This window comes from Mustela nivalis, assembly GCF_964662115.1.
Source record: "Mustela nivalis genome assembly, chromosome: 19".
Taxonomy (NCBI): Eukaryota; Metazoa; Chordata; class Mammalia; order Carnivora; family Mustelidae; genus Mustela; species Mustela nivalis.
This window is the reverse complement of record NC_139038.1, coordinates 31,858,721-31,872,343: the sequence shown is the minus strand read 5'-3', so window position 1 is coordinate 31,872,343 and position 13,623 is coordinate 31,858,721. Positions and strand designations below refer to the sequence as shown.

Sequence of the window (13,623 nt, the reverse complement as noted above, 5' to 3'; positions counted from 1 at the left end):
TCCAGCTACACCTTATGATATTTGGTCCAACTCGTGCCAAAAAAGATCTGCTCCTAGCGGTGGCATGGGATCTGGAGCGACTCAGCAGGAAATGTGCTGGGGAAAGGAGCTGCTGAGCCCTTCCACGCCCACGCTTTCAGCCTTCCCACCCCCAGCACTCCACATGCAGAAGGATGCTCACCTTCTCCCATTCTCGGTCCTTGTTTAGCACAATCACCACCAGCCTGGGGTGCACCTGATAGCCTTCCTCAGTGAAGGACAAGTCTTTGCCATCCCATGTCACGTTGACCATGAATCTAGAGAGAAGAAGAGAGATAGACAAGTTTTTAGGGAAGAAGGAAAGAGGTCAGATGAGTGGATGGCACCATCTGGGTAACTCACAGAAGAGAGAGGCTTACATGGCCATCATCACCTGCGACAAGTGGCCTCTCTGTGTGGGAGTACTGGTACCCATGCTGGCACTGCTAACTGGCCAGGCACTCGTTTCCAGGAGCCTCTACTCACTCTTGGAATCCCCCACTCTATACAGATGTTAGCAACGGACTGTCATTAGCACATGCGACAGTACCTTTTGGCCCTGCCGCACCCAGAGACCTCTGTTCAAATGACATTACAGGAGATCTTAAAGCATGTTCTATTACGTTTTAACAAGTTTCCCTAAAGGAAGCTGCTGGCTCTTTGACCATATGGGATGCAACTTCAAAGAAATGGTATTCCACTTATTCTTTACTCATCCCACTAATCTTACTAAACGCTTGCTACATGCCAGGACTCAGACACTTGACCCAGGATAAATAAGGAAACAAACAAACAACAACAACAACAACAACAAAAATAAAGGCAACAGACATGATCCCTCCCCTCATGAAGCTTCCAGTCTAGAGGAGAGAACGGGCATTAATCATTTACAGATCTATGACAAGCGTTATCAGAGTGATGTGGGTGGCCTGTCTGGAAGTGAAACAGGGGTCAGGCAGGGCTTCTCTGAGGAAGTCTGGCTTCACTGGAAAGATGAGTCAGCATTAACGAGGTTTAAAAAAAGACATAAGTAAATTCGAGGTAAAAAGGGTAGTAGGTGCAAAGGCCCTGTGGCTGTACACACACGAGACTCTCTGCAAACCAATGAGACCAAAGCAGAGAGAGACAGAAGAATATGGGATGTGGTGTGGCTGAGAAGGTGAATAGGAGAGATAGTGCCAAGGTTTTTAGGCCACATTTAAGAGTTCTGTCCTTGTTTTATTATTATTTTTTAAGATTTTATTTATTTATTTGACACAGAGAGATCACAAGTAGGAAGAGAGGCAGGCAGAGAGAGAGGAGGAAGCAGGCTCCCTGCTGAGCAGAGACACCCCCCCCCACCAATGCGGGGTTTTATCTGAGGACCCTGAGATCATGACCTGAGCTGAAGGCAGAGGCTTTAACCCACTGAGCCACCCAGGTACCCCATCTGTCCTTGTTTTAAAACATTAAGACCACACTGAAGATTTTAATCAAGGAGTCGAAACAATCAGACTTGACTTGAGGGCTGTGTAGAGAGGGGTTTGGAGGTGACCAGAGTGAGTACGGAGGGGTGGGTTACAGTGTGCTTATTCTCCAGGTCAGAGATGATGTTGGCTTCGGCTCTGCCGTGGCCCCAACAGAGTACGAGTCGCCACAAACAAGATCAGGTAGAGAATATTTAGCAGGTAATCAGTGATGTGAAGGTTGGGGAGAGAGAAGCAACAAGGACAACATCTCAGCATCTGCCTTATGGAACATCCGCGTGGTCAACCACTGTCCTAGCACTTCTGTTGCGCAGGACGTCTGTCTGCCTTATGACCATCTTACCTCCACCCCTATTCAAAGCCACCTTGCCTACAGGCAGGCTGGATGTGGACGAGGAGGGAGGCACGGCAGAGCTCCCCTCCCAGGATTTGGGGGGCAGGATCCCCAGGAGTCCACATCTTTTGCAGCTTGAGAAAAAGGTGATATTGTTGGAGACTTCCAAGGGAACACATCAATTAACAGAAACTCAATGAAGGTAGTATGGTGGGTTGAAGTATTTCGAGATCCCAGAGAGACGGGGTATCTCGAGACCACGGCATTTTCTTGGTTTATACACCTTTAATTCCAAAAGTAGCTGAAGAAGTAAAATATTAACGAGGAGAAATAGAGTATAAAAAATTCAAAAGCGAGACACTGTCCTAACTGGTCACATGTCTGCCCTGGGCTGTGTCATATGGGGGGGAAATCAGGTCTCCCAGGACAAGGTAAAGAAATTGGGGAAAAGGCAAAAAAAAAAAACCCCAAATATTGTGTATCCACTCAATAAACTATTTGGGGTTTTGAAAATCATATTTTCGATGACAAGTTAATGGAGAGGAGAAAATGCTCACTCTTTCACATTAAATAAGCAGGAGAGGATAAAAATAAGGTTTGTCTGTGCATAGAAGGATTACAGGTACCTTTTATTTTCTTTTGTGTATCTTTGTGTTCTCCAAATTTCCTGCAAATAGTGTCTGTTAAAAAACAGAAAAAATATATCACTGCAATTCCAGAAGGAGCAGAGAGTAACCACTCTCCTCCTGGGGGCACGCGAGGTGCCTGGTAGGATATTTTCTGTTGATTCAACAACTATTTGCTGTGTGTCTATTATGTGTCAGGCCCTATGGGGAGTCCTATAGATATGGAAATAAAAACCACAGTGCCTGTCCGCCCTCCTACCCACACGTTCACCACCCAGTAACACAGGCACATTAACAATGACAGCACGAAGAACACCGCTCACGGAGGGATGCTTAAGAGTGGGAGAAACGGGAATGCACAGGGAGGCCCCTCACTCAGGCTAAGGGCTCGGGGGGTGGGGCTTCCTGGGGAATCTTGCAGAGAAAAGGAGTTAAGAAGAGGCGAGAGACAGGTGATTGGGTGGCTCTGTTGGTTAAGCGGTTAAGCATCTGACTTGATTTCAGCTCAGGTCTTGATCTCAGGGTCATGAGTTCAAGCCCCACATTGGGCTCAGTGTTGAGCATGAAGCCTACTTTAAATAATAATAATAATAGAAAAAAAAAAAAACGAGGAGAAGGAGAAAAGAATTCTGAGCAAAGGCATCACCTTGAGGAAAGAAGAGTCAGCAAAGGTTGGCAGCGTGGCACACGCTGGGGAAAACAGGGAATAGCTTAATAAGCTATTAGGGCAGTGGGATTCCTCTGGTGTGGATCCCTGAGGCCGGATCCTAAAGGATCTTGAATGCTACCCTAAAGCATTTGGGTTTTGTTCAGAAGGCTGGAGAGATCTACGAAAGGTTTTAAACAGAGGAGGGATGCATAGATTTGCTGGCAAGAGAAGCAGAGATAAAACTGCTTCTTTCCTTCTCTGCACTGAAGGACAACTTCATTTTTGTTTATGGCTTAAAAAAAGTCATTAGTTGTGTGTGTGTGTGTGTGTGTGTGTGTGTGTGAGGGGTGTAAATTAAGTCGTTTATATTTTCCCAGTTGACTTTCGGTTTTGTTTCCCGTGGTTATTTTTAGCCTTATTATATTGTCTGGCACACCATAGGGCTGGGGTTCATGTTTGGTGGTTGAGTACATTAAGATACCCTCACCAGAAGCGCCAGCCAGCCATGCCTACATCCGTCTGTCTATCCTTCTGTCCATCCATTCATCCACCTACCCATCAATACATTCATCCATGTACCCATCCAAAAGACACTGGCATACCTACTCCCTACCATGACCTGTGCCAAGAACTGTGGTGGGAAAAACAACAAAGTAAACACATATAGCTCTGTAATACGGAACTGCAGTTGAGAACAGCGAAGTGTAAAATCAGAGACACGTACTAAGTAGGCTGGTCAAGAGCCTGAGGAAGAAGGTGGTTGATTCTACTGCAAGAGGCACAGCCGGCAGCAGGAGACACAGTGCAAGGAAGAAGAAGGGCTGGCTGGGTGAACTCGGCCAGGGGCGATGGGTGGCGATGCCCCGCAGGGGGGAAACCACCAAGCCAACCGCACAGAACCATGGAACAGGTTGGAAGACTGGTCACGGACTCTCCCATGATCGGCCTTTACCAGGGCTAGTCCGGTATCCATGATCAAGTCTCCGTACTTGCTGCCCCAAACTCAGAGGTTTTTAATGTATCATTCTGGTTGATGTTGCTCAATCAAATTAGCTAACAGGCCAGGGTTTGAATGGCCGACACTTTGGGATGGACAGAACTCGGGATGGATCTACCCCATGACCCAAAGGCAGGGGGAACTGAAAATTCCAATTATCAAGAGATTCAGAAATATCCAGTTGGTTATCTTCTTTGGAAAAGGCAGACCAGAGAGCAAAGGCTTTGGTTCTGACCTAGATGTGTGGCCCTGGCGAGTGCCATTCTCTAGGTTATGTGGGGCGCACGACCCGAACATCACAGTTACCATTTGGCTCAAGGAGCAAGCGTGGACTCATGAACAACCAGATCTTTCGATTCGCCGGCTGAATTTACTCAAACCTCCCTCTTCCTTACTTCCCATCTCTACTTCCTCTACTCACTCCCCTTCTCCCGTCTTGCGGTGAGATCAGGCGGCACGAGCCGGGAGAGGAATTAGACGCGATCACTCCTCTTCCGATTACATGGAAACCACTAGACAGATGTTCTCGTGCCCCTTCATTTTCTGTATTCCTTTAGGATTCACTATTCTGGACCGATGAGTCTGGATACTCAACACTAACATCGTTTTGTTGTTTTTCCTTCTGTTTTTTTATTAAAAGTCCTCCCTCACTCCCTTGGGCGGGTATGGGCGGGGGGTGCGGCACGAACAGAATATTTTTGCTGAACAGTAATTTCATTATGAAGTTAGCAGGATGTGAGCACCGACTACCTTCAATTCCCCCAACCAATGTCTAGGAAAGACAATTCATATTTTCTCAGACTTTCTCCCCATCTAAACCGGCTCCCAAGCAGAATTCTTTACCTAGGGAAATCCTATTACACACCCCACTGCTTGGTCCCCATTAACACCTGCTGGGTACTTGTATTAAACCGTAAAATCTTAACACTGTTTTGTTTCTCTCTCCAAAATGGATTATAAACTTTTAGTGACCAGATGAAATATTAGAAATTCCGGGCGGCTTCTGAGCTTCGATTTCCATCCTCGCGATTTCCTTCAGGAGCTGTAAATAGCAGGGAAGCAATGCTGGCAAAATGTGGCCGGATGGGGGTGCTCTGGGGGTTTGCAGAAGGGTCCAACCACTGTGTTATTACCAACCACTAATGACAAAGCCAAGTAGTTGGTTTTTTTTTGGTTTTTGGTTTTTTGTTTTTTTTTTTAGATGTCCGTGACATACACAATGCTAAACTAGAAAATACGTAAAGTTATGGGCCGTACACGCGGACAAGTTTCCTTCGGTATCTGCGTAGGTGTGTAACAGACACCAAGACCAGATGAAAGGAACACTTGCCGACTGCTTGAACTCTGTGCCCTGCAAAGGGCAGACAGGAGGCGATCAGAAAGAACACGGAAGAACAGAGAGGCAATTTCTCCTATAACAGGACTGCCATGAAATTCGGCCTGCATTGTCAAGTCCTTCCTAGACCTGCGCTGCCTGGGGTTAACAGCCACCAGGACACGTGACCGGTGCGCACCTGCACATGTCAGTCTGAACGAGAGACACCATAAGGACGGAACGCACCCCGGAGCCGGAGACTCCGGAGGGAAAAATCATGCCAAAAGATCTCCTGCGTCATTTTAGACTGATCTCGTGTTGAAACACTTCAGACGTCTTGGGTGAAATGAGACGTATTATTAAAATTAATAGCATCTGCTTCTTTTTCCTTGTTTAACGCGCTGCCAGAAAGTTTTTAAGATTACACGAGGCTTGCCTTCTACTGTGATTGGTCAGCTCTTCTTGACTGTCCTGGGTTTGGGTTTTTGCTATTTTTTTTTAACCACTAGACGGGACGCATCATGAAGGCAGGGACTGCGTCCGCCTTTAGCATCGTGTTTCTAGAGCCAGACACAAAGCCTGGCACAGAGCTGGTGCTGATAAATAAAACCATGAATTTCTATTTCTAGGATACTGGAAAATGGAACAGGGATCCAAAGCCTGGCTCTTTGCTCCCACCTGTGTCATGTTGGGCACTGTATTTAAAATTCTCTGAGCCTTCATTTCTTTCCTTGTAAAAAAATGGATCAGGTTCAACTGTGTGAACCAGCCAAGACATTCTCACATGGTTTCAGCTCACCGTTACCTAACTCCTGGGTTCAGGGCAGCCTTAGGGACGGTGCCCTTAAAATGCCCAGCACTATGCGTCCTTTATGGCTGTGACCTAATAAATAGTAGCTAAGATTTATGGACATTTCCTGTGCATTTTTTTTTGTTTACAATTTTTCCACCCTGTCATACTCTCTAACACCCCACCCCAGAGGCAACCTGTTGTTCTTTTTTTTTTTTTTAAGATTTTATTTATTTATTTGACAGAGGAAGATCACAAGTAGGCAGAGAGGCAGGCAGAGAGGAGGAAGCAGGCTCCCCACTGAGCAGAGAGCCCGATGCGGGGCTTGATCCCAGGACCCTGAGATCATGACCTGAGCCGAAGGCAGAGGCTTAACCCACTGAGCCACCCAGGGGCCCCCAACCTGGTCTTTTTAAGGCCATGCTTCTCATGGCTGTGACCAGGGGTCTCTCTGCCCTCTGGTGAAAAGCCAACCATATATGGGGTGTCGAAGTTCCTTGAACTCTCACTTAAAATGTCTCATTCCCTCTGATTTCTCCTTTTTCTCTTTCATCTTTATGGGCATAAGTCTCCTTTAACTTCCAAAATCTGATTATTTAAAATGTTCTCAAGACATATTTATTATTCACCATTCCCCTTCAGACTAATTCTCTTACTGTCTCACAAATGCCACTATAACACATTTAGTGTTTCTCAATTTTTGGTTCATTTCCCACATCCCCCTCAGGGTTTGGGGGGGTGGAGCCCCCCCCCCACCGCCGCCGCCACCAAATCACACTCTCCCTGAAATGCCTCCTCACCCTTCTTCGTCTGCCGTGTAATTTACATGTTTCTGAAAACGGTCACTGTTCTCTTAAGCCTCTTTTCGCTCCTCGGGACACTCCCATTCTTTGAAACCATTTTTCTGCTCTCTGTAGCCTTCTCGCGGTCCTTTGGGATCCCTCCAGTTCTGATGCGTGTCTGAGCACCACCCCGCCGCCCCATCTTTCCTGAACCGGTCCCTGATGGGCATCAACCCTCTCCCCTCTTAAGCTCCCAGCCCGAGCTAAGGCCCTTCCCCAGGCGCATGCGTGCACCGCGTCGTTCCACAAGCCCCCAGCTGACTGTACCCCCGCTCTTTGCCCCGGTGCTCAATTTCACAGGCTCGTCAGTGCTTTCCCATTTCCCCCAAACAACTGCCCAAGGTATGACCCCAGAGCTGACTCAGACTCAAACGTCAGGACAGAAGCATAATCATTCCAACACACAGATCGCCAAATTCGCTCTTTCAACTCAAAACCATTGTGGTCCATTTCAAAGATAGTAACGTCACTTGCCTTGACTGGGCAAGAATGGATTTTTTTAAAATGAGAACAGGAGATGGTAAGTTCCACAAAGGCAGGGATCTTTGTCTTATGACTGGGCTTCGAAAACACCTAGCAGAGGGCGGCTTGCAGCATGAGCTTAGGAGTATGTGTTGGGTAAGGGAACAAAAGAATGGCCAGACCCAGGCATCCAGGACGGCGTTCACTCAAGGCTCATGTCCTATGCCACGGCCTGACCGAGGTGCGTCTGTGAGACAACCGTTTAGTTTCAAATCAGCCTGAGTTAGAATGCTGTGCTGCTGCTTCGCATCACAGGTAAGTAACCCTAAACTCTCAGACCATCTGTCTCCCTTTCGATAGAAGCAAGGTTGTAACAGCCACACCACTGTGTAATTATAGGGCTGAGCTTCGATGGAACGTGATAAGGTAAGGTGTGTGCGGTGGCCAGCCGAGTCTTCGGCACGTAATAAGGGATGGGGGCAGTAACAGGAGTTGTCATGGTTTCACACGATTATCTTTTCTCCTCCGAAAATGTGAGATTAAATGACTTTCATCTTTCAGATGCTGGAGGACTATTTTGGTTGCTAATCCCAGGGCTGCAAGGGAGGCGATGTGCTTCCTTACATCCCAACCCCCAGGGAAGAGAAACTAGTCTTGTTGCTCAGAGCCCATGGGATCCCCAGGCCAGGCTATGGTGCAAGGACATAGACCCCTTCACACCGCCTGGCATCCCCGTCTCTATTTAGTGAGCACATCAGAGCCAAAGGCAGCTTTGGGGGGACTAGACACACATGCTGTCTTTTGTAACACAACCTTATAGTCTAAAACTGTACTAAGTAAGTTAGGGCAAAGCTTTCTCTGTGAATAGGACCGTTCCTCCTACACACGTTGCCAAACAGCATCACTGAACCATTTGGCCAAAGTTTCCACTGGGAGAGGGACATACAGACTAGGATCTAGGAGACATGCCCTAATTATACTTTATCAGGAGTTGCTGGAAGCCGTTCTCGGGATCCCACGTGGGCCCTTGTTCCTTCTACATGTAGCTCTCTCAGGAACCTGGTGGAGGTTCTGGAAATGTTTGCAATTCTGGATCGTCTTCTGAACTGCCGCCCAAGCAGCACCAAATACATCACTGTTAACCTCTAATGGCTCTGCCTCACCTAACTATTCAGAACGGGCTGGCACAGGGGTTCATGGAAAAATCCCATGTAATAAGCATCAATTCCAAGAGAGCCAAAGGGGTGGGGGGAACAAAACCAGGTCATGGGACAAGCAGTTTCCATGAGCTCACTTGATGACCTGTGTCTCCGTAGCTAAGCTCTTCAGGATCTCAAACAGGCAGATGTACATGGAAGCAGCCCCCCTACATCCCGGAAACCCCTCCACACACACAGTATGCAGAATGAGGTGATGTACACTAATTCAAAGGGTGACTGTATCCAAGAATTTCCAGATACACCCCCACCCGGGAACACGGGCCCTATAAGGATAGGGCATCCGTTTCTCATTTTCTGCTGCACCCCATTTCAGAACCGGGAACTGTTCCTGGCATAAAGCAAGTGCTCATCACCTACTTATCGAGGAACCGAAAGGCCTCGGTTCGGTCCTATTTTCTCTCTCTCTGACAATGACCCCTCCTTTATCTATCTGTCCAGTGGGGGTCTACTTGTGTCCAGTGGGTCACTGGGGATCTAAGGAAGGAACTCAAAGGCAGAGGAGAAAGGCTGGGGGTGAAGAAGGGAAAGCCCGTGGGCTTCTATATTCCCATCTCTGCTTGAATCACTAATACCCAGCATTCCCTTATGCACTGTTACTGGAAAAACGTTCTACTGCTCACATCAATCAATGAAATCAACAAGCCAGAAAACAACTGAGGGGCTGTTCCCTGACAATGCAGCATACAAAGACCCTGGTCTTCAACTGGGCAGACCAAGGATCTTGTCCACTTCCCCAGATATAGTGAGTAATAACAATGACCTTAAAACAACAACAACAACAACAAAAGGAATGAAAACATATTTAGCACCAAACAGGTGTTAAATGTTGGACCAGAAACTTTCCATAGGCTACTTGAATTTTTACCCCAAGAACTAAGTATGGATTATCCCATGTTCCAGGGAAAGAACAGAGGCTTGGAGGGTTTTCTGATGGTGCCAAAGGCTCTGCAGGGTGTCAGATACTCCTGAGTCTTCTTTAATATCCTCTCTCCTCTTCCACTTTAGTAACTAGAAACCCCCATTTTTAGCTGTGCACCTAGCTTTGTATAATCAAGTTCACATTTCTCAGCCCTCTGCGTAGCTAAGTATGCCCATGTGCCTTCGCTCTGGCCGAAAGCAAGGGAGAAGGCGTGATATTCATAATGTGTAAGAGGTATCATATATGGAAAGGATGGACCCTTCTTTGATGGCAGGAACACTGGCAGCCAGTCTGGACTGTGAGGTGGAAACCACTGGTTAGGGATGGCAAAGCCACGAGGCAGAGAAGCCGGGTCCCTGGCACCACGCAACACCACATAAGCTCTGGACTACCTCTGGACTTGTTGACAAGACAGACAATTCAATGCCTATCCTACTGAAAAGCCACTCTTACGTTCTGGGCTTTCTGTCACTTGAAAATGAAATTGATTCTGTCTGGTTTAAGTGCCAGAGTGACCATCTGAACCAAAATACAATCCAAAGCCTTTGAAAAAAGTGGGCATGGTACTGTCTATTTGTTTCCTTCCCAGCTCTTCAGTCTTCAATCCTCTCCCCTGACTCTCCCCGCCCCCTACTCCGTACACAATGCGTTTGTTCCCAGCCCCCGTCTCTTAGTATATGCTGTTCCTCTCACTCAAAATCGCTTCCCTCCCCATTACCTTCAATCTAAACCCAACACCTTTCGGGGGAGGGTAAAGCCGTGAATCAAGCTCTGTTTATCCCATTTGGCCTTTCCCGCTAATCCTTCGTTTCCTTAGTTGCATTTTAATCCACACCTCACTTTATAGCACTTAGCAATCCAGCATCCCCGACTGTTCCTTAAACATTTCACATTCACACATTTGGTCTCAACAGAAGCAGAGATCAGGTTTTGGCTTCGGCCATTCATGTTTATCGAGCACCATGCTGTCGGGCACAGTGTGCTCAACCGTTATTGACTTGATTTGCAAAGCAGTGCATTAATCTTCACCTCAGGACGGCGTTTTCCAGACCGAACACCAAATCCAGCACCGAGTGGTGACAATAAGCCAAGCCACATGCCTTTGTCCACACAATACCCAGTGGCTGTAATTCCTTCTCATCCCCTCTGCCATGTTTATTGGCTGCCCTTCAAGACCATGCATGTCAAGGGGGAATGGCTCCCTGATAAAGGCTTCCCTGATGCCTCCAAACTGGATACATCCCCTGTCGGCTTTCCACCCCGACTGTTCATGGGCTGTGCTCCCCTCTTACAGGACCTCTGTTATCTAGGTCACCTGGAGTAAATTTTTCAAAGGACATTTCTTTCTGAAGACCTTTGTAATGGTGACTTTTATGTGACTGGGCCAGGGGATGCCCAGACAGCAGGTAAAACACTCTTTTGAATGGGTCAGTAAGGACGTCTCTGGAAGAGGCTGGCACTTGAGTCAATAGGGTGAGTAAAGACCAGCCTCACCTGTGCAGGTGGGCTTCATCCAATCCATGGAGTATAAACTGACCAAAAAGGCAGAGGAAGGAGAATCTGCTCTCTTTGCTCAAGCCCAGACGTGCATTTTCACCTGTCTTCATGGATCTATGCACCTGCTTCTCAGGCCTTTGCACCACAAGCCATGGCACTGGTTTCCCGGGCCTCCAGCTCACAGGCAGCAGATTGAGGGAGCTCTCAGCTCCATAATCACGTGAGCCAGTCCCCATCATAAAGCTCTGACCTTAGAGCTTCTTGGTTCTGTTTCTCTGGAGGACCCTGGCTAATACAACCCCATACTACTATCTGCCAGGAAAAGAGAATACAGGTCTTTGATGAGTGTGATGTGCAAGGAGGTTCCCGGCCTGGCAGTCACCATAACCTGCATGACTTTGCCACCTCTGCTAGAGAATAACCTTCTTGAAGACAAAATTCATAACCCAGGACTCTGAACTCTGAGAACATCAGGTGCAGGGTAGAGGAGCTTGAGTTTTCAACCCACCATTACTAGCACCGTCCCCATAATCAAGGCCTCTGAGATTCAGCTCAATCCCGTATCTAAAAGGGGGTAACACCACGGGCTTAGGCTGTTTGTGCTGTTCTAACAAACTGCCATAAGCTGAGAGGCTTAAATGATGAGAATTTGTTTCTCATAGCTCTGGAGGCTGGAAATTCAAGATGGCGCCCTGGGAGATCTGGCATCCGGGGAGAGCCTGCTTCCTGGTTTACAGATGGCCATCTTCTCGTGATGTCCTCACATGGCAGTGAGCAAAAGCACGCTCTGGTCTCTCTTCCTCCTCTTACAAGGGCACTAATCCCATCAGATGAGGTCTGACCCTAGTTACCTCCCAAAGACAACACCTTCAAATAGCATCACGTTGGGGATTAGAGTTCCGACGATGATTTTGGGGGAGGACACCAGCACTCAGTGCACAGCAAGCACACGGTGAACCCGAGAACTTTCACGGCAGGACTACTCCGAGTGTGACAAGGGCCTACAATTCACGCATCTCTTGACCAACTTCCATTAAGTAACGAACTATCCCAGTTTCCCCAGCACGGAGGCGTTTCCTGGGACATGGAACATTCGCTGCTAAAACCTGGACCATAGATTATGAATCAGGAATTCAGAGCAATACCTCCAAAGCACATCTACTGAAATGCTTCGAACCCATTCCTTAGCAAACGCATCAATTCAAACACCTACTACAATGCCAGCAACACGCAGAAGGTAAGATGGTGAGAAAACAACTTGTAGTCCTTTCTCCAAAGTCACTCAGAGTTTAGGGAGAACAAATAATCATGACCAGGAAGTAAATATGGCAACATCAATAACTACAACAGGTGATAATCTATTTGCAGCTGAAGTTCCTGATGCTAGAGGACTATCAGCAGGAGGACCTAACCTGTTTAGTCTTCTATTATTCCATTTCTACTTTTTTTTTTTTCCAGGGCAAACAACAAGTGGAGCTCGTAGGGGGAATCACAAACTCTCACGCTTCCTGGGACAGGGCAGGTAAAACCCAGGAGTGAAATGGGCAGGTGCAATGTTATCTACTAACAGTGATAAAAATCCCAGCTGGATGCACTCAAATTCATGTAAAGATAGTATTTTCAATGAAATAAAACCCATCTGTGGACCCTTCATGTGAACTCTGTCCTAATTTCAAGCTTAAGAATATGCACGTTCCTTCCCCTAGCAGAACCCAGGATTCCCCCCTAGGGTGGCTTAACTGATATGCAATACACCCTCTTCTTTGGGAAAGGCATCCTATCTGTATACCTGAATGTCTATTCTTCCTCTGGACATAAAAAATACTTCTGGTGGGAGAGGAGGGGGTGCACCCCTTCCCAAGCTGGATCTACCAGATTCTCTCTCCTAGGAATTTGAAGCCTAATAGATGAGACAGAGACTGGGAATTGTCCCATCTGGACCAGGGTAATAGTGACTTTCTTCCATCAATGACTGAGCCTCCCTTTCTGACTTTTCCAAATCTGGGCTGTTCAACTTTTACTCTGATTTTTTAAGATGCCCCAGTAAAGCCCCAACAGGTTTTCGATGATTCCTTCTTCATTACCTCCTTTTGTTCAAATTAAGCGAGTGGGAGTTCATTTCTGTTGCTTACCACCAGAACACCTCAAGCAGGGCTCACTCTACTCTGGGTGAACTGTTCCAACACCTCACCTGGCGTCCAGATTCCCTATACATCGTCCCCCACACTCCTAACAAGTCTACCTGCCAGATCAATGTTCCTAAACCTCAGTCCTGATTATGTAAAATTCTGCTCCAAAGCCTAAAATGGCTCCCTATTGTCCAGAAATAAAATCCATGCTCCTTAGCCAAATTTAACTTCCCACCTTACTTCCTAAAACTGTTCTTTACATATCCTGCATTGGAGCAAACCCAAACTGCTCATGATGTCCTTGTGATTTCCCACTTCCTGGCTTTTGCTCCTATGCTTCCTTCCACTGGGAAAGCAGT

The 13,623-nt window shown here is 47.2% G+C and overlaps 1 protein-coding gene across 2 annotated transcripts in view; it reads right to left on the bottom strand.

Moving 5' to 3' along the window:
• GRIN2A (glutamate ionotropic receptor NMDA type subunit 2A) overlaps positions 1 to 13,623 on the bottom strand; it is a 373,499-nt gene that overhangs the window by 115,721 nt on the left and 244,155 nt on the right. For both annotated transcript variants that reach the window (XM_082714121.1, XM_082714122.1), the window contains exon 5: positions 182 to 296. In XM_082714121.1, the coding sequence (XP_082570247.1) occupies positions 182 to 296 (115 nt within the window). The remainder of the gene's footprint in view (positions 1 to 181; positions 297 to 13,623) is intronic.